Source organism: Tursiops truncatus, chromosome 8, assembly GCF_011762595.2.
Source record: "Tursiops truncatus isolate mTurTru1 chromosome 8, mTurTru1.mat.Y, whole genome shotgun sequence".
Classification (NCBI taxonomy): Eukaryota; Metazoa; Chordata; class Mammalia; order Artiodactyla; family Delphinidae; genus Tursiops; species Tursiops truncatus.
The window spans coordinates 4,421,899-4,443,560 of record NC_047041.1 but is presented as its reverse complement, the minus strand read 5'-3'; the positions used below and the strand labels follow the sequence as shown (position 1 = coordinate 4,443,560).

At 39.4% G+C, this 21,662-nt stretch overlaps 1 protein-coding gene across 12 annotated transcripts in view; it reads right to left on the bottom strand.

Moving 5' to 3' along the window:
* ZBTB44 (zinc finger and BTB domain containing 44) overlaps window positions 1–21,662 on the bottom strand; it is a 71,646-nt gene that overhangs the window by 20,281 nt on the left and 29,703 nt on the right. For 9 of the 12 annotated variants that reach the window (XM_033861781.2, XM_073807977.1, XM_033861780.2 and 6 more), the window contains one exon: window positions 9,236–10,308. The exons of the other annotated variants lie outside the window; for them this stretch is intronic. In XM_033861781.2, coding sequence (XP_033717672.1) covers window positions 9,236–10,253 — 1,018 coding nt within the window. In that variant the 5' untranslated portion in view covers window positions 10,254–10,308. The remainder of the gene's footprint in view (window positions 1–9,235; window positions 10,309–21,662) is intronic. 12 annotated transcript variants of the gene reach the window in all.

The window sequence follows — 21,662 nt, the reverse complement described above, 5'->3', positions numbered from 1 at the left end:
AGTACGAGACATATCTAGCAGATGGTCCCTCTTAAATCTATTTCCATTCTAAAATATCTAAACCTTGGCCTCTAGATCCCTAATCTGATGGATAGAAAGCGTGGAAAGTAAAACAAAGGGTACTCTCTTCTAGTCCATGGCACATTAAATGTGCCAAAAATAAAAACAACACCAAGCTAAATTAAGAGTTAAAACAGACTTTTAGAAATCTATCCATACTGTGGACATTATAACACATAGTGTTATATCACTTACGTAACCATCAGCACAAATAAATCTTGTAAACTTTTTCCTGAGACGGTGGTTTCTGCCCATGACAGCACAAGTAACCATATTAATTGGAATTTTAATTGAACTGATTTAATAGCAGGCTATACCAGCAATTTTACTTTGCTGAGGTGATAGTGATGTTTCTTAAATTATTAAAATGAAGTTTCCGGGCTTCCCTGGTGGCGCAGTGGTTGAGAGTCCAACTGCAGATGCAGGGGACACAGGTTCGTGCCCTGGTCTGGGAGGATCCCACATGCCGCGGAGCGGCTGGGTCCATGAGCCATGGCTGCTGGGCCTGTGCGTCCGGAGCCTGTGCTCCGCAGCAGGAGAGGCCACAACAGTGAGAGGCCTGCGTACCGCAAAAAAAAAAAAAAAAAAAAAAAAAAAAAAAAAAGAAGTTTCCTTTCTAAACTATAGGGATTCTGGGACTTCCCTGGTGGTCCAGTGGGTAACACTCTGCACTCCCAATGCAGGGGCCCAGGTTCGATCCCTGGTCAGGGAACTGGATCCTGCATGCCGCAACTAAAAGAGCCCGAATGCTGCAACTAAAGATCCTGCATGCTGCAACTAAGATCCAGCACAGCCAAATAAATAAATAAATAAATAAAAATTAAATAAATAAATAAAGTATAGGGATTCTGCTCTCAGTGGTAATGAGGACTAAGAATTCTGAATAGAACCCTCTCTCTTATACAACAGTAAAGCGGATTTATAGAGACAATCAGCTTTGCATGTTAAGGGCTATTTTATCAAGAGAGAATCTACTCTCTTCCATCATTAAGGAGTGCTGTATAATAGCTTCTATTCCATCAAACTGATTTCTGTTTTCGCTAACCGTTGTTTAAGTACTTAAGACACTTACAAAAACCATTCTGGTGGTGAAAAATAATTACAGTGGTCCAGCCACTACTGAGCTTTTACCATGTTCCAGCCACAGTTCTATATGTTTTAAACAACTTATTTCATACTTGAGAAAGAGGAACTGGCCTGACACTGACACTTAGGAGTGGGCCTGGTATTCACAGCTAGGCCTAGTGTTTTCTGTTGGACATAAAACAATCTTGCAGAACACCAACATCAGACCCAATCACACTGGTCTCAAACACATAATTTTTTTAAGCACAGACAAAAACAAGGTCACTGTGCAATCACAAAAATACCAAACCTCCCCCTTCTAGCTAATGGAAGTCCCTGCTGGCTTTAGGTTTACTTTGGTCTGCATTCCTAGATATTTGTTAAGATTCTCAGTCACAGAGTTATTTATGCTTTCCGACATCACCAGTCCCCGAGCAAATCCCACTTACTTGAATTGGATTGAACAAACAATCCTTTGTTCTTGCAGCTGTCCTGAAATCACGTAACACAAGCCCAAATCCTCTAATAAGTCCTTTCTAACACCCTCTTATTGAGAAGCCCGAAAGACCCCATGGTGTGTGACCTCCCACACTTCAAATGGGTACTGAACTCAACTTGTTTAACCAGGTATGCTCCTGGTGGCCTCTGGCAACAGCGCATTGGCAGAAATGAAGGGCTCATCGAGATTTGGCTGAAGGTCTTTCTGCCTTGCACTGGGAACCTCGACAACAGAGTGCATATCTAAAAGTCCTTCTGAGGTGCAACCTGCTTCTGGCCGGGAGGTAAGCTCATGCTCAAGTGAGCTCAAATATTTCACTGAAGCCTTTCAATGTTGGGCTTATTTTGCTTTCCTAGAAAAAGGTCTTTGGGGAATATTTTGTTTATCCAGTTGGACTTGTCATTGTTCCCTGACAAAACTGTTTTCTGGCCTTCTAACACCTGCTCCTATGATCTATCTATCTAGTGTTGACTCTTGTCTACAAGAGAAATACACTGTAATGAGAGGATGGACAGAGACCAGACTGGTCCATCTGAACTGGCCCTGGAGGCTGAGTTCAGAAGATCTCCGACTGGCAAAAACATTTCAAAACTTTACAAGGTATGACATATATGAGCCTTGAAAATATAACAGAAAGTGACAGAAGTCAGTCAGAAAAGACTACACAGTGCATACTCCCATTTATATGAAATGTCCAGAACAGGCAAATCTATACAGTGTATTAGTAGTTGCCTACTAATAGGGGTAGGATAGGGGTAGGACTAGAAGAGAGGCATTGTTAAGGGGTACAGGGTTTCCTTTCGGGGGGATAATTACACAACTCTGTGAATATACTAAAAACCACTATAGTATACACTTTAAATGGGCGAATTTTATGATATGTAAGTTGTATTTCAATAAAGATGTTTAAAAAAACCTTATTAGGACTTGACTTCAATTTTGTCTTTGTGTGAACTGCTTTGCTTAGTTTCAAATGCCCAGAACCAGGAGGCTTCATCTGGTCCCTGGCCTCTGCGACTGGAAATAAAAAGTTACACAAGCATTATTCTTATGGACCACTGCAGTTCTTATGAGTCATCTCAATCTGAAACTGCATCTCTTCCAGGCCAAACATCTGTTTCCTTCATGTTTTCTCCATAATCCTAACACGTTACACTTATCTCTCAATTGACTCAATTTCACCAAGGACAATTTGGAATTGGAAGTAGCCATTTTGCAGGGAGCTTCCGACATGAACAAGATTGTCCATCTGAGATACATCAATATTGTACCAACACTGGGGCAGGGATTTCAAGAGCTACCCCCATGGGTATTTCCAGTGTATGGCCTTCCCAGCGATGACACAACCTTGGTAAGACAAAGATAGGAACCAAGCATTGATGTACATCTTTAAACACCTCCAAATGAGCTATGAGTTTGTTTGATGATTGTTTATTTTTAGGGTAGATTGAGGCGTCCTCATGCTGAACAGCTATGCTGTAACGGCAAAAGAAAAATTAATAGATTCTGTATTCCTGATTGGGGAAATCCCAACTATTCTCAAGTAACAGGACCACACATTACACTGATGTTGCTCTGAAAGAACTCTATAAGCTGATCTTTTACTCAGACTCTCCGCTGTCCCCATCACCCACAAACTTCAAGAGAAAAATAAAGAGAACACATGAGATCTTAAAACTATACTTATCAAAGCACTTAAAAACCCTCTTAACTTCCACAGTCTTAAGTACTGCCAAGAGCCTTGATAGCAATAAGACAAATCATCTCTACGACCCACAAGTCGACTCCTTATGAGTTGATAGTAGGCTGCCTTTTTCAAGTGGGAATTTTGGTTTAAATCTTAGGTTCTACACTGATACTACAATGATACCCCAGGTTTATCACAAACAGAGAAGAGCTTATGAATGATTTAAAATCTGGAGTTTTGGTTTTCTGGAAAAGATGCCACCAGAGAAAACTCTCCATTGATTATCAATAGAAAGGAACTGATCAGATATTGTTAACAACTGATTCAGTGGTAACGGTTTGAGGTGGCATTCATTGGATTCATGTTTCCCAACTTAAAAGACACATATCACACCCTTCCAACTCCTGTGCATCCATTCCTTCTAAGGAATTCTCCAGAAGATACTGACTTCAAAATGGACAGCTCCTACCCAAGATGACAAAATCAGATTAATTTTCTGATTCTTCAGTACTCTTTACTATTAATCTTGACTATTAAAACCAATACGATCTTTCATCTTCATCCTATTGTTTCTGAACTCCTAAGATCTCCTTCTGCCACTTAAGGAAAAACAAAACTCTTGTACTTCCCCCCCACCCCAGACCATAGTTACTAATCTGAATTTAACAGATTGCTGGATCTATTATCCTCCATCTGACCCTGCTGACAAAAACTTAATAACTGTTCTTTTAAGCACTACAGAAGGCAGATTCCCTTTTATAGGGAATATTATATCATATCCCAGGCTTCGGCCATAGAAAAATGGACCCTGACCTCAAATTAACATGTTTCTGCTGAAGTCATTACAATCCTAACAGCAAGACCTATTCAGTCAGAAAGACACTAATCCTGGGACCATCCTGATTATGATAGCCAGTTCGTTCTCTTCAGAGATACTTGAGCCTGGCTTGCAGGAACTATTTAACTCCACTTAAGGAATCTGTCCATTTTAAGGGACCAAAACTGGCTCACTCTTGCTGTAATGAATGATACTTACATTCCAATACGCCCACTACTAGGATACTACTTCTATGTTGGACACAGGGTTTACACATGCCCGCTGCACACTAACTCATTCTGTATATTTAAGTAACTGTTTGGGATTTTCAGGTATTAAAACCACCACCCCAACTTGTTCAACTACAGGTGTGTTCCTGGTGGTCTTGCTGGAGAGCACTGACATACTTAATAGAGAGGTAATACTACCATTACTTTATGGTTATGGAAACCTGGTGAGGTTCAGTGACTTGTTCAAAGTCACACATCTAGTAAGTGGCAGAAACTGGTAGCAGACTCCAAACCTGCCTGACTCCAAGTCCTGAATTTTTAATCATTATGCTATACTGCATATATGCTCAGTGTCGCAAATTCTTCCATCATTCTAACTGCTCACCTCAACAAGTTTATTCACTATTCATACACAAACCGTCAAATTTCTCAACATCTTAACTGACCCTCATAACAGTCACTTCTCTTTTAACGGCAGATTTTAGAGTCTAGGAAAAACCCCTGAATTTCTTCATTAGCATAGTAAACTGTGGATTATCTAAAACTATTTTATCTTTGGTGTATACAGATAATCGAATACTTCAAGACAAATAATGAAGCCCTATCATGAAGTCCTTCTCACTTAAACAAATTTTCCTTAAACCATACCAGATATAGATGGCCAGCTTTTTGAGAAGCAAGACCCAATCTAAACTTAGCAATTATTTCTCTCTTAAATTTGCTGTACTTATTGTATTTATTGGGAGTGTCAGATTTTATAACTTTTTGCTGGGCAACTGGCAATAAAAAGAACAGGTAAAATCTTATTTGAATTAATTTCATGAGTAATTAAATTATTATTTTAGAATTTCATAAGGAGTATTTTTTGTTTGTTTTCTTTATAATGAGTATATTCAGTATTATACTCTCAGTCTCTAGAATGACAAACTACCTGCTATATATCATCTTTAATAAGTTAGTAAAATTAAGTACTCTTATGAAGTATTCTTATGGAATATGGAAAAAAAGTACCACATACATCTTCCTCTTCTCCCTCCTACATTTTTTCACTGCCTAGTATACCTGAGGAATTTAACTTTTTTCTGTAGGGCTTTATTTTGGTGTACAGATTTGGAGTTAAGATAGGTTAGTTGAGAGTGATTAGTACATCTGCTATGAAGACAAGGGAAAAAAACCCTAATTTGGATTATCTGATTATATGATATTCAGATCAGAGTTCTTTGTATGTCTGCTTTGTAACAGAACCTACATTTGTAATAGTATATATTGGAAAGGAAGTATTCTTATAAAACTGAAAGGCTTATTCTACTTATGCTCCTAACTTCTCTATTTAATCATGTTAATAATATAATAAAGGCAAAAGGTGAACTGATTAGATATACTTGAGTGGTAAAATAAGGCTATTTCACATATCTAATAAGGCTATTTCACAAATTTAGTTAGAAAGATACTCAGATTAATATTTGGCTTCTAAGTTCTCAGATAAATAATTAAAATAGTAATTACTTATTAGTTCATTATTCAGAAGGTACCAAGGTGTTTCCAAGATTAAACATGTTAGTAATTTAACAAAAACTTGGTCACATTGTCAAATAGCTAGGATCTCCTGCCATCAAATATATTACTGAGTGTGTGGTCACTTGAAAAGCACAAGTATCTTGTCCCAAATTTCGGAATATTATCTTTAGTAGGTATATGAGTAGAATTGTGTCCCCCCCCCGCCCCCGCCCAAGACATACTCAAGTCCTAACCCCTAGCACCTGTAAATATAGCCCTATTTGGAAATAGGGTCTCTGCAGATGTATCAAGTTAGATGAGGTCATACTGGAGTAGGGTGGGCCATAATCCAATGACTGGTGTCCTTAGAAGGGAGATGTGGTGCTGAAGCCAGAGACAGAGGGAAGGCCCCATAAAGATGGAAGCAGAAACTGGAGAGATGCAGCTACACATTGAGGACTGTCAAGGAATGTTAGTAACTGTCAGAAGCTAGGAAGAAGCAAATGATCCTTCCCTACAACCTTCCCTGCCAACACCATAATTTCAGACTTTTAGCCTTCTGAACTGTGAGGAAATAAATTTCTCTTGTTTTAAATCACCCAGTGTGTGGCGGCTGCTGTGACAGCCCTGGGAAACTCATATGGTGGATCAAAATCCAAGAAATTAACAAAGGTAAGGGGCCCTCCTGGTTCTCCAATCTTTGGGAGAAAACCTCTTTATTGATCTTTGTTGGGTTTTCTTCTCTCCCTGAACATAGATACTTCTCAAGGATCAGTTCTCTGGCTTTCGCTCTTACACACACATTTTCCTGTTGAGAGTCAATCTGTCACTGCTAAAAGTCCTAAACTGGTAATCTCCAGTCTTGATCTCACCCACCCTGCCTTTCAACGGCTCTGTGGCATGTTGCCTGGTCATCACCCAAGCATGGTTCACATGGAACAAATCTTGCTGACTTACTCTTAAAACTGGGCTCCCACCTCCTCCCAATGATTTTCATAGTAGTTATGGCATCTAATAGATTCCTATCGAGTGTACAACTACCGTTATTTTTTGTACCATTAAGAAAGAAAAAGTAACTGTAAAGATTATTAATTGCAAAACATATTTGAATTTAGAGATAATAAAATATGAAAAACTGTGACTTATAATCAATGAATATAATAAAATGTTATCAGTATTTTCCTGGTCATCCAGGTACCCTGACCCTCTTATTCCCTCAAACCACATATTCAATATCATCAGGTAGTAATGATTCTTCCTTTACAAAGTCTCTTAATACCCATTTTCTTTATAGTATTATGCTAAGCATCTTCATTCATACAAAGACAACTGTACTGTTACTGGTTTTTGGACTGTCTCTCCCCAGCCAACCCCCTATGAATTTGACCAATATCAAATTCATTTTCCTAAAATATCTGTAAATGTTTTATTTTTCATTCATTTAAGGCAGACTCTTTATTACCACTAGGATAAAACCCAAGCTTGCTTGGCCAAGCTGTGGTAGACACTGCTAGTTGCATACAATATCCATTCTCCTGTAATTTTGTGAGGCAGTTACATACCCAACTAATATACATGTATTCCCAGATTCTCTTGCAGCTAGGAAAGATGACGTGACATAAACTGGCAGAAGTTTTTTGGGGACTTCTAGGAACATATTCCATACAAGAGTTACCCCTTTCTAGAATATGAGGCTAAAGATGAAGCAAAAATCTTATAACCATGAAGCAATAAATATACGGATGACAAACTAAGGACGGTGGATTATAAAAATATAAGGGGCCTAGGTCACTGTAGAGCCACTCTACCAGTCCTGGACTTCCTATTTCTGAATATTTTATGCAATAATAATAAAATCCCATTTGGTTTAAGCCATTTTGAAGGGATCCTGTTATACGCAGTTGAATGCACTCCTAGCTGAAACTAGTGTTCAAGGCTTTTCACAACATGTTCTCAACTGCTCATTTTTCTTATTTCCCATTATTTTCTATACTTGTAGGCTTCCATGCTTTATTCACACCATTGTGCACTGAATTCACTGCTTTATCAAATATGCAATGTTCTTCTACCCCTCTGTGCTTTTATACATTTTCAAAGAAATGTCATTCCCTCACCTGGGCAAACTCCTACTTATTATGTAAGATCCAGCTCAAATACACAGTGTTAACTTGCTCTTTCCTTAGTGAACCTGTAACACATTGTTCCTACCTCTAGTCTAGTGCTGATTGTTGATTTACTCATCTGCTTCCCCAATTAGACTATTAACTCCTCAGATGCAGGCACTATATGTCTTTTTCATCATATATCCCCAAGTTTGGCACATGGTTAAGTTTTCAATAAATATTTTAATCAAGAATAAAACACTAACTGGATTTTTTAAACTGGTATTTTTTGCATTGAAAGTAATTCACTAATCACAGACATATGAACTGTGCCATCATATATGTGTCCCATCAGATACTGTTCAACTATTTTCTTTGCTCCCTGTGGGTAACTTATTAAAAAAATATTGTAGTATTAATACCATCTAAAAAACCCAGTTACCATGTTTTATTCTTCTTAATACTTCCTATAGGATACAGCACCAAACTTTTATCTAATAAGCACTTAAAAATACTTGACTTAGGGACTTCCTTAGTGGCGCAGTGTATAAGAATCCACCTGCCAATGCAGGGGACACGGGTTCGATCCCTGGTCCGGGAAGATCCCACATGCCACGGAGCAACTAAGCCCGGGAGCCACAACTACCAAGCCTGCGGTCCAGAGCCCGCGAGCCACAGCTACTGAAGCCTGCATGCCTAGAATCCGTGCTCTGCAACAAGAGAAGCCACTGCAGTGAGAAGCCCATGTACCGCAACGAAGAGTAGCCCCCACTCGCCGCAACTAGAGAAAGCCCGTGCGCAGCAACAAAAACCCAACGCAGGGACTTCCCTGGTGGCGCATTGGTTAAGAATCCGCCTACCAATGCAGGGAACACGGGCTCAAGCCCTGGTCCTGGAAGATCCAACATGCCACGGAGCAACTAAGCCTGTGCACCACAACTACAGAGCCTGCGCTCTAGAGCCCGTGAGCCACAACTACTGAGCCTGTGAGCCACAACTACTGAAGCCCAAGTGCCTAGATCCCACGCTCCGCAACAAGAGAAGCCACTGCAATGAGAAGCCCACGCACCACAACGAAGAGTAGCCCCCTCTCACCGCAACTAGAGAAAGCCAGCTTGCAGCAACGAAGACCCAATGCAGCCAAAAATAAATAAATTAATTAATTAAAAATAACAGACCCAACGCAGGCAAAAAAAAGAAAATTAAATTAAATCTTTTAAAAAAAGAAAAGCTAGACTTGACTTCATAGCATTATGGAAAACATAGAAGACACTATACCTATAGAGGAAGACTGTGGACTAATCAGAAGGTCCTCTTGGACTTGTTCACTTCCTGGCACTGTCTGCTGATCACTCAGTGAACTCTGAGATGCACTGACAGGCTGGGATACTTCCTCATGGACCTCCTCATCACTTAACCTTTCTACTTTGACCCGGACATCTTCCTCGGTACCCAGAGGTAAGGTAGTTTTTGTGCTCTCACAAGTCACATAATCAGCCATTCTTCTACCTGTCTCAGATGGGCCAGGTAATTCTAAAGTCCGGGTATTTTCTGCTTGCTTAAGCTTATCAGGCTGAATCCTTCGATCAATTCCAAAAGGAAAAGTCCAGGGAAAAGCTAGAGAAGAGTCAACTGGTTGATTTCTATTTTCTGAGTAGGAAGCTGAAGAATTCAATACCTGTGGAGAACTTGTTTGTGTGCTACACTTCACAGGACTTTCAGGAGACATAACAATGTAGCTTTTGCGCTTTCTCCTCGACTCTCGGCAAACAGGAATGGTTCTTTCTACCACACTGCACTCTGAAGACACTGGAGAAATGCTTCCATCTCGAGACGTAAAATTGCAGTTAGAGTTATTTTCTTGTCCAGCATCTAGACCCTTTTCTGGTTGGCTGTTGGGTGTATTCCATAAAATGCTTGATTTCATGAACTCTGAGCAGGTGCTAGCAACACTGAACATTTGCATATAGCTGGCTGCAGCTAGAACATCAATGATATTTTCTGTGTTAATTGACAGAGTGGCTGTGTAAGCATATTCTAAAAGGGGTATAAAGCCAGTCACTGTGACATGATGCAAATCCAACACATTCTTGTTCTCATCCTCTGCTTGGCCTACAAGTTTGGTGCGAAAGAAATCACTGCAAGCTGCTAGTACCACCTTATGTGCCCGGAAGATTTTGTCCTGGACACGAATAGTGATATCACAAAAATGTCCATCATTTCGAAGCATATTTAGCTTTCCAAGCATTTCCTGGCTATGGGAAGAAGAGCTATGAGTAAATGTTTTCACACCCATCTTTTCCTTCCTCTTCTACCGATGCTCTTCAAGGATGCAAATGAATCAGAATGTCCTAAAAGATACATAAAATAAGCATTAATTGATGGTTTAGTAGCTGAAATAAAAGGTGATTTAGATCGTTTTCATGAGGCCACCATGCTAAATCAACAAGCTGAAAGATGGTAGTGAGAAAGTTAGTTCAAGGTAAGAAATATATTAAAATACATTCTCTATATCTGTCCCCTAAAGTGTCCTATCAGTGGAGTCCGTGAGCTAATGTCACACTTAATGAGCTGCATAGTTTTAAATAATAATAATTTGCAAATAATGACAATTATAGAATACTATTTTCCAGATATAGTTCTAAATGCTTCACATTCGATAATTTGATTGTCATGATGTCTCTACCAGTAGGTACATTTTATCCCCATTTAACAGAAAAAGGTTAACTACCTTGCTGAAGTCAGAAAATTATTAAGTGGCAGACCCAGGGTTCAAATCCAGTCAGGCTGGCTCCAGAACCTACACTCTTAACCTCAATGCTTTATCCTGCCTCTTTTAGGATATAAAGTGAGTAAATACAAGTGACCAAGAGTCTAAGTTTTATGACGTGATAGGTCTGCATTCTTTCTTCAACAATTCCTCCAAGGCTGTTTGTTATAAGGACTAAATGAGACAATACACGCCGCACATGCTGAGCACAGTATTTGGCACGTTGTGAGCACTCAAGTGAAAGCAGCTACTGCTGTTTAGATTACTAACACGATAAAACCACCTTCCTGAAAGAAAATTCATAAAACAAATAATGTTTAGTAATCAACTGACTGGATTTTCCCTTAAAAAAAAAAAGTTGGTTTGCCTGTATCACATTTTACATTTATTCACTAAAAATGTAAAAAACTGACATTCTTAAATACTTTTAATTTTGCAAATCTAATAATACTTTTAAATAACAGTTTTTACAGTACTTTCCCCCTAAACTCTTTTTACCTCCTCTATGTGAAAGTCACGGAGGCTTGTACTAGCCCCTTGATAAAGGTAAGAAAACACTAATGCTCAGAGAAGTTAAATGGCTAACAAATGACAACCAAAGCTAAGATCTGGGTCTTTTGACTGTTAGATTGCTTTTCCAATACAAGAACACATAGCTAAACACATATATATGGAATTTAAGAAAAAAAAAATGTCATGAAGAACCTAGGGGTAAGACAGGAATAAAGACACAGACCTACTAGAGAATGGACTTGAGGATACGGGGAGGGGGAAGGGTAAGCTGTGACAAAGCGAGAGTGGCATGGACATATATACACTACCAAACGTAAAATAGCTAGCTAGTGGGAAGCAGCCGCATAGCACAGGGAGATCAGCTCGGTGCTTTGTGACCACCTAGAGGGGTGGGATAGGGAGGGTGGGAGGGAGGGAGACTCAAGAGGGAAGAGATATGGGAACATATGTATATGTATAACTGATTCACTTTGTTATAAAGCAGAAACTAACACACCATTGTAAAGCAATTATACTCCAATAAAGATGTAAAAAAAAAAAACAAAAAAACCCCACATAGCTATGTACATCAATTATTTTATCTAAGACAAATAACTTTTCTTTTTAAAAAAAAAAGTACTAAAAATAAATGCAAAACAAATTTGGGGAAACACTTTTTGTAAATCATCTCTAGATAAAGAAGATTTCAAATGTCTCAAAAATATAGCCACCAGTTAAAAATGGTGTTGAAGATCATGAATATTTAACTGACCTGGAAAAATGTGTGGTTCTGAGTATTAAACGAATGCACAATTACTGAATCCAGTGAAAACTCAATAGTGGTCATTATTATGTATTTAGAGAAAAATGTGATGAGTATATAGACGATAATCATCTTTGTGAAATATATACACACATGTTTATATTTGTACACACACACACACAGAACAAGAGAACATGAGGTCTTAACTAGAGATTCATGGATTCACTAAGGGCGCCATGATCCTTCTGAAATTGCACACAGAATGTGTGTATTGATGGTAGCTTTCATCATATTCAAGGGAATCACTGGTAGACTATGGGTGTTTATTCTCTTCTTTTTGCACATTAAACAATTTTTTTCTTTTAAAAAGCACCATACTGCTGCAAAACCCTAGGGTTTCAGTTCCTCTTGGTTCAAACCCCAAAGTCATGCAGAGTAGGTCTACTTCTTCTTTCCCCTTGAAAAAGCTTTCAAAAACTGAAGATGGCAATCACATTCCATTCTTTCCTAAGGTTCTATTCTTTAAGCTAAACATCCCTTGTCCTTTTAAGTTCTCCTTAAAATTTGATGAACATCCTTGCTATGCTCTCAACAATCTCCATTTCCCGTACTCCTTTAAGACTGGTTCCCAGGGTTGTACACAATATGATAGGTATGGCAGGATTATAACTTGAGCATAACTTTACTATTTTTACCTCCCTTGTCTGGGTACAAATATTGGTAAGACTAGACCCGGTATTCTGACAGTCAAATCATACTACTGACTGATTTTGTTTATACTATTGAAAACTTAATTCAATAATCGACTGATTAGATGTGAGGAACTTTATTATGTAAAGAGAGGAACACAATTAAAAATAAAACATTGTCCTTGACCTCATTAAGTTTACAGTCTTGGGCTTCCCTGGTGGCACAGTGGTTAAGAATCCGCCTGCCAATACAGGGGACATGGGTTCGAGCCCTGGTCTAGGAAGATCCCACATGTCACAGAGCAACTAAGCCCGTGCGCCGCAACTACTGAGCCTGAGCTCTAGAGCCCGCGAGCCCCAACTACTGAGCCCGTGTGCCCCAACTAGTGAGCCCACATGCCACAACTGCTGAAGCCCACGCACCTAGAGCCCATGCTCCACAACAAGAGAAGCCACAGCAGTGAGAAGTCCCCGCTCACCGCAACTAGAGAAAGCCCACGCGCAGCAACGAAGACCCAATGCAGCCAAAAAAACACAGAAAACGTACAGTCTTTATGAAGACGACACATGTACCTAATTAAAACTACACAGCTAGTGCTATGTGAAAGCAAACAAAGAAAAATTTAATTCTGAACGTGCAGGGCAGGAGAGGCACCATGGAGGGCAGGGAGTAATGAAAGTAGAGCTCTGCCAGGTGATAAAGCAGAGGAGAGTGCCAGGCTTTCATGGGACCTCACACGATCTCAGTGAGCGCTCACCATCCTGACGTGCCTTGCGTACAGTGTGTGCACTGTACTGGCAAATTGTTGTTAATGGCACTATAAGTTACTCTAAATGTGGGCATGCAGAGGTCGTCAGTTCAAACATCAATCCACTACATAAACATCACTTTCGAATGTTCTTTGTAAGTAAATGTACATGTGAAGGGGAAAAGATTTAAAAAAGACACCCTAAAGATTTCCAGCTCAATAAATATAAAAAATTCACTGAATATCCCAACATGAGAAGACAAAATGACCAATCTGAGGTTCTTCTTAGTCTGATAACACAATAAATGGCATGAAGCTCTGGGCCGAGCCAGCCAGGTAAGGCCGCTGAAGTAACTACCCTGACCAATCAGAGGCGACATCTCAAATATAAATCTGCCTGTGCGCTTTCCCAAAGACAAGCAATCACAACGAGACACCAGGCAGCTAAGACTGATCTGACCAAACTACCATTTAACATATCTGCTGATTTCTCTCTCACAGGAACGAGATGAAGAGGGAAAAAAATGGGAAAGCTTTATTTGGAAGATTTTTGTTCATTTGCTGTACCCCAGTAAACTGGCTTCTTTAAAAGCCAGGCCATGAGGAGCACTTAGTTTGATCGGGATCACATGGTTCAGGGAGGAACATGCCTTCAAGCAAGTGATACTCATAATCCAGGGACCATCTGCATGAACACAGGTGTGAAAGCAAGAAATTAAATACTATATTTGGAGAACATTTCAATCTTGGTTTGGGTGGAGGCCCCAAACAACAGATACTGCATCCAAAGTGAGGTGCAAGGCCACCTGGACATGGAGGCAGGGGAAAACTTAGTTTCAACCTTGAGTTATACCCACCTTCAACGTTCAAAGAGTTAAATATTAGGAAAGGACTTTGCCGAGTGATCGGTGTGTTGTGAGTTTCAAACCCTCTCCCACTCCCTTCTACTCCCCAGTAATGGAAAGGGGTTAAGGCAAATTTGCCCTTTGTTTCAGGTCTACAGAAAATGTGTCACACTTGAAAAAAATCTAATGGATACAAGTCTGATTTAAACTCTGGCCAAGACTACGAAGTATGCTTACCATCTCCCGACAGTATATAAAAGCAACGCCCGAAGTGGCTGAAGAGACTCTGGTGCCCAAATGCTGGGTTGCACATCCTGGTACCGCCATGTGTAGCAGTGGGACCTTAGACAAGTCACCAAACTTCACCGTAATTTCTTCAGCAGTGAAACAGGGATAACAGAACTTACTTCAGAGAGCTCTGAGCATTAACTGGCCTGATACACATAAAGTGCTTTTAACAGTACTTAGCACGAAATAAATGCTACAGAAACATCAGCCGCTGCTGCTACTGTTATTAAAGACCTTTTCTTATTCAATCCTGGCTTCTCTCAATCCTGGAGGGTCCAGAAACCACAGTCAGCAAATGAGGAGGAATAAAAGGGCAGAGAGGAAAAACAGAAAGAAAAAGGAAGGCAAACAAACCTCACTTTCCACTGCAGACCTAGAGTAGGCCTGAGGTGGGCAAAGAAGAAAACCTTTAACTCTGAATTAAATTTATTAGTTCTCGAAAATAATGTTTCTATTCCCTGAAAGTAACTAGAAAAGTTATTAAGACTTGCCCTTCAAGAGGCTGGAGGATTAACCCCACAGAATAAATTTATGAGGATGGTGGAAGACAAAAATAAAATGGATTCTGAGTACCTTCCGTAAACTGTGTTTGTTCAATGTAATGGTTACACACATATGGTACAAAGTATAATACAGATGGAGGTATGGAATGGACGGAAGATGAAGATTAGACTGGGAAATGCCCTGTATGCCATGTATTTATTACATTAATTTCCCAACACAGGTCTGTGAAAACTTAGTCTCATGACATACTCTATAATAAATTACACAGACAAATATAATTTAGAAATACTGCAGTAACATACATTGTGGCAAAACTTGGGATGAAATTATGTTATTTGAAAAAGTCATACATAATATGGATAGTACAGAAGCCAGAAAGTATATCCTGAAATTTTTATAAATTAGATAATTCTATTTTAAAAAACCTCATCTTTCCATATGCATGTAGATGAATATGTATGTGTGTAGTTATATATTTAATTTGGAACTCATTTAAAATTCTCAAATAAATATTTTTTCAATCCAATTACTAATGCAGAATTTATGTAGCACTCAAAATAAAAATGTATTTTGTAATAGCTTGCAATTTGAACTAGTGAGTAATTCAGAAAATTTCCTTCCCATCCCTTTTATTCCAAATTACTTATGAAATAGTATATACGTGTTTATGAAAGCGGCCGTTGCTAAACAACATATACTTTAAGGAGAGAAAAATAGGGCTTCCCTGGTGGCGCAGTGGTTGAGACTCTGCCTGCCGATGCAGGGGACACGGGTTCGTGCCCCGGTCTGGAAGGATCCCACATGCCGCGGAGCGGCTGGGCCCGTGAGCCATGGCTGCTAAGCCTGCGTGTCCGGAGCCTCTGCTCCGCAGCGGGGGAGGCCACAACGATGAGAGACCCATGTACCGCAAAAAAAAAAAAAAAAAAAAAAAAAAAAAGGGAGAGAAAAATATCCTGATTCTGTTTTGCAGTTGGGTTGAAAAACATTTACCAAATAAGGTATATAGCCCAGTTGCTATAATAGTTTAAGTTAGACAAATATTAAGTTTTGAATTCTGACTCTTCCATTTACCATTCAGGCATTAAATCTTAAGTCTAGTTACTTCATCTCTCCATGCTTCAGTTTTCTCATTTGTAAAACAGGAATGGAAATTACACTTTCAAGATAGTCAAGAGGACTGAATTAGCACAATTCCTGGCACAAAGTAAACATTCAATAAATGTTAGCTTCTATTATTACCCTAGAAAAAGTGTGAATAAAATGAAATGGAGATAAAATTTCAAAATATCTACTATTTCTTATATGACACAGAGCACATCCTGAATATGTATATTTTGATATAAAGATTAACTGATAAAAATTATCAGAGGATTTGAGATTAAAATGGAGTAGCTCGGACTTCCCTGGTGGCACAGTGGTTAAGAATCCGCCTGCCAATGCAGGGTTCATGGGTTCGAGCTCTGGTCCAGGAAGATCCCACATGCCACGGAGCAACTAAGCCCGAGTGCCACAACTACCAAGCCTGCTCTCTAGAGCCCGCGAGCCACAACTACTAAGCCTGTGCTCTAGAGCCCGCATGCCACAACTACTGAGCCTGCGCTCTACAGCCCGCGTGCCACAACTACTGAGCCCGCACGCCTAGAGCCCGTGCTCCACAACAAGAGAAGCCACTGCAACAAGAAGCCTGTGCACCTCAACGAAGAGTAGACCCCACTCACCGCAACTAGAGAAAGCCCGTGTGCAGCAACGAAGATCCAACACAGCCAATAAATAAATAAATAAAACTAAAAAAAAATGGAGTAGCTCTTCAGCATATAAAGTGAGGTGGCTGCCTCAGATGATTAAAGAGAAAGTAATGAGACTGCTAACCTTGAAACTAATTTGCGAGGATGTGAAACTTGATATTTAATAAGAATTTGCATGTTTAAATATCCAGCCACATCTCAAAACTGGAAACTAATTTTCCAAATTATACTAACAAGGTTTTAATTATGCTAAAACTGAACTGAGATAACTTCGTTCCCACCCTATATTCTAATTAAAACCAATCAAGGACAGAAAAGAAGGTTAGGGAGAGAGACATACTGAATTTAAGATGCCTCTAATAGGAATATCCAGGTGGAATTTATATATGAAGTATCTGTACTAGTTGACTGTGTAGAGTAGCAAATGCAGCACTAGGACCTTCAGATATGTTATCTCACGTGAGGTAAGATGATAATAATCTGATTTTACAGAGGAATTGAGACTTGAAACACTGCTTGTTTGAGGACACTTACGTTTATGTTTATACCAATGCTAAGGGCCTAGGACCTTATGCAATAGGTAACCACTGGAGAACCACTGGAGAGCAGTGTTATTTACAGCTACATTTTAAGATTATCCTGGTAGCAATACAGAGGGTGGCTGTTAGAGCAGTACAAGTGTAAGATAAGATAAAATCGGACTAAATCAGTGGCAGTGAGGATAGAGAACATAAACTGAGAAATATTTAGGAGGTAAAACCACCTAGGCATGATTTTGTGTTGGGGATGGGATGGGGGAGTAGTAGCAGACAAGAATGTAACCCTAGGTTTTGACATGGATGGTTGAGTGGATGGTATTTTCACCAAACAAGGCAGTGAAAGAGGAAGAGCTGGTTTTGGTAGGGCTTATATTTGAATGAAAAGAAATATTTTGGTTTTAAGCATACAATCTGAAATACTTCTGAGAGGAATATCCGAGAGTACACGTATATATGAAGTTGCCTATTCTGGTCTGGAGTTCAGGGAAGAGGTCGGAGCTGGACCTAAATACTGGGTTTTACATAGGTCACTGGTAAATTTCATCCTGTTGAATTTGTTAGAGCCTAAGACATCTAAAGAATGTGTAGGGAGCAGAGGCAGAAAAGCAAGTTGTGAGAAGCTTGGAGCAAGCAGAGAGCAAAAGGATTCGGTGAAAACATTTTATGGTGTCTAATTTACATTTTGAACCTGTCCAGTATTTAGCATAATACAGAAGCAGTGAAATACATGAATGGATAGATACATGTCCTGAAATTTCTATCTGGTTTGGCTATATAAAGTGCCTATATCTATTCATTATCAGTGGTTAAAAGGTGAAGATAAAGTTGCAATTTGAATTTACAGCCTTGAATTTGAATTAAAAGCATCAGTATGAACTCATAATGTAGTTAATCTTCAGCCATGAATATCCCTAGCACCCAGACTGGCTTTCAAATTCCATTTCCCACTAAAAGAAATCACGGCTCCTTAGAGAAAAGACAGATTGCACTTTGGGGGCAGTAAATGTCCACCTGGAGCATCTTATCAGCTATGCAAGGAAGCTATCAAAGATCACTAGGGGTATGCCAAAATGCAAGTCACTTTGAGGAGGTTCCCAATGGCAAAAAATGCAACAGTAAACTGAATCAATGAAATACATTCATGAGTTCACATGACACTAGAAACAAAAACAAACCTAATCCATCACCTTTAAAGATGCTAATGAACCAAAAAATTATTTTGAAAACTGGTTTTAAAAAGAAGGAAAGAGGGACTTCCCTGGTGGTCCAGTGGCTATGACTCCATGCTCCCAATGCAGGGGGCCCAGGTTCGATCCCTGGTCAGGGAACTAGATGCCACATGCATGCTGCAACTAAGAGTTCGCATATCACAACTAAGGAGCCCGCATGCCACAACTAAGGAGCCCATGAGCTGCAACTAAGACCCAGTGCAACTAAATTTAAAATAATAATAATAATAATAAAAGATCTCACATGCCACAATGAAGATCCTACATGCCTCAACTAAGACCCGGTGCAGCCTAAATAAACTAATTAATTAATTAATTAATTTTAAAAGGGGGGGGGAAATAAAGCATTTATCCTGCCTTTCCAATATAAACAGTGTTTTTAAGTAATCAAATAGAATATGAAAGGTTTCTCTTTATAGAAATATTCCAGCTAATAAATGAAAAATCTGACCAAGTTTCTAGATCCAACTACCAATTCACAGTAAATACAGAGGAACAGGAATATATTAAGCTATACCACTGCAGTGCAAATGGCAAAATTTAGACTGTGAGAAACTCTACAGGACAAAAGACTTGGAAGGAAAAAAACAGCAAGGAAGAAAGAGATAAAGGGGGAACTAGAATGGGAAACTCTGTGCATATCTTAAAGAATAAACATAAGATAATTGGAAATTTGTTTTTATTGACTACTTGAAAATGTCAAGAAATTATTGTTAATTTTTTTTTTTTTCTGGTACGCGGTCCTCTCACTTTCGTGGCCTCTCCCATTGCAGAGCACAGGCTCCGGACGCGCAGGCTCAGCAGCCATGGCTCACGGGCCCAGCCGCTCCGCGGCATTTGGGTCTTCCCGGACCGGGGCACGAACCCGCATCCCCTGCACTGGCAGGTGGACTCTCAACCACTGCGCCACCAGGGAAGCCCCCTCACTGTGGTTTTGATTTGCATTTCCCTGATAACTAATGATGCTGAACATCTTTTCATGTGCTTATTGGCTATTTGCAAATCATCCTTGGAGAAATGTCTATTCAGCTACTTTGTCCATTTTTTAACTGGGTTGTCTTTTTATTATTGAATTGTAAAAGTTCTTTATTCTAGATACAAGTTGCTTATCGGATATACAGTTTACAAAAATTTTCTCCCATTCTGTGAGTTGTTATTTCACTTTCTTGGTGTCCTCTGAAGCACAAGTTTTTAATCTTGATGAAGTTTAACATCTATTTTTTTCTTTTGTTGCTTGTGTTTTTGGTGTCATATCCAAGAATTCCTTGCCAACGCCAATGTCATGAGGAATTACCTCTGTCTTATTCTAGCAGTTTTATAGTTTTAGCTCATTTTGAGTTATTTTTTATATATGATGTGAGGTAAATGTCCAACTTCATTCTTTTGTATGTGGCTACACAGTTGTCCCAGTACTATTTGTTAAAAAGACTACTTACTCTTCCCCATTCAATGGTCTTGACAGCCTTGTTGAAAATCAGTTAAGCATAGATATATGGGTTTACGTCTGGACTCTCAATTCTATTCCATTGTTCTATATGTCTATCCTTATTCTTGATTACTGCTACTACATAGTAAGTTTGAAATCAGGAAGTCTGAGTCCTACAAATCTGTCCCTTTTTCAATATTGTTTTGGCTATTCTGGGTTCCTTGTAACTTTATTTATTTATGGCTACGTTGGGTCTTCGTTGCTGCGTGCAGGCTTTCTTTAGTTGCAGCGAGCGGGGGCTACTCTTTGTGGTGGTGCACGGGCTTCTCTTGCTGTGGAGCACGGGCTCTAGGCACATGGGATTCAGTAGTTGTGGCTCGCGGGCTCTAGGCGTGCAGGCTCAGTAGTTGTGGCTCACGGGCTTAGCTGCTCCACGGCATGCGGGATCTTCCTGGACCAGGGCTCGAACCTGTGTCCCCTGCATTGGCAGGCGGATTCTTAACCACTGCACCACCAGGGAAGCCCCCCTTGTAACTTTTAGAATCAGGGTGTCAACCTCTACAAAAAAAATATCAGCTGAGATTTTTAAAAAATTCATTAATTAATTAATTTATTTTGGTTGCATTGGGTCTTAGTTGTGGCTTGTCAACTCCTTAGTTGCAGCACGCATGTGGGATCTAGCTCCCTGACCAGGGATCGAAACCGGGCCCCCTGCTTCGGGAGTGCAGAGTCGTATCCACTGCACCACCAGGGAAGTCCCTCAGCTGAGATTTTGATAGTGTTCAAGTTTATAGATTAGTTTGGGGTGTACTGCCGTCTTCACAACACTGAGGCTTCCAATCCATGAACATGGGATGTTTTTCCATTTACTTAGACCATCTTTAATTTCTTTCAACAACGTTTGGCAGTATTCAAAGTACAAGTTTTGCACTTCCTTTGTTAAATTATTTCCTAAGTACTTTATCCTTTTTGATGCTACTGTGAATGGAACTGCATTAATTTCATTTCTGATGGTTCATTGTTCATAGTACTCCTTTATAATCTTTATTACTTCCTTCCTTCTGGTTGCTTTAGCTTTAGTTTCCTCTTCTTTATCCAGTGTCTTAAGCGGAAGGGTGGTTATTAATTTGAGATCTTTCTTCTTCCTTAATATAGGTATATACAACTATAAATTTCCATCTAAGCATTGTTATAGCTGCATATCATAAATTTTGGTACATTGTATCTTCATTTTAATTCATCTCAAAATGTTTTCTGATTTCCTGTTTGACTCCTTCTTTGACCCGCTGGTTCTTTAGGAATGCATTGTTTTATTTTCACGTATCTATGAGATTTCCAAAATTTGTCCTGCTATTGATTTATAATTTCATTCCAATAAGGTCTCAGAACATACTTTGCATTATTTCAACCTCTGAAGATCTCCTGAGGTTTGTTTTACGGCCTAGCATATGAGCTACACTGGAGAATGCACTTGAGAATGTATATTCTATTGTTAATGGGTGCAGTGTTGTATAGTTGTCTGCTAGGTCTAGTTGGTTTATAGCGTCTACTTCCTGTTGATCTTCTGTCAGCTATTCTATTCTCTTTATTTATTTTATTTTTTGGCCATGCCATGTGGCATGTGGGATCTTAACTTCCTGTTGATCTTCTTTCAGCTATTCTATTC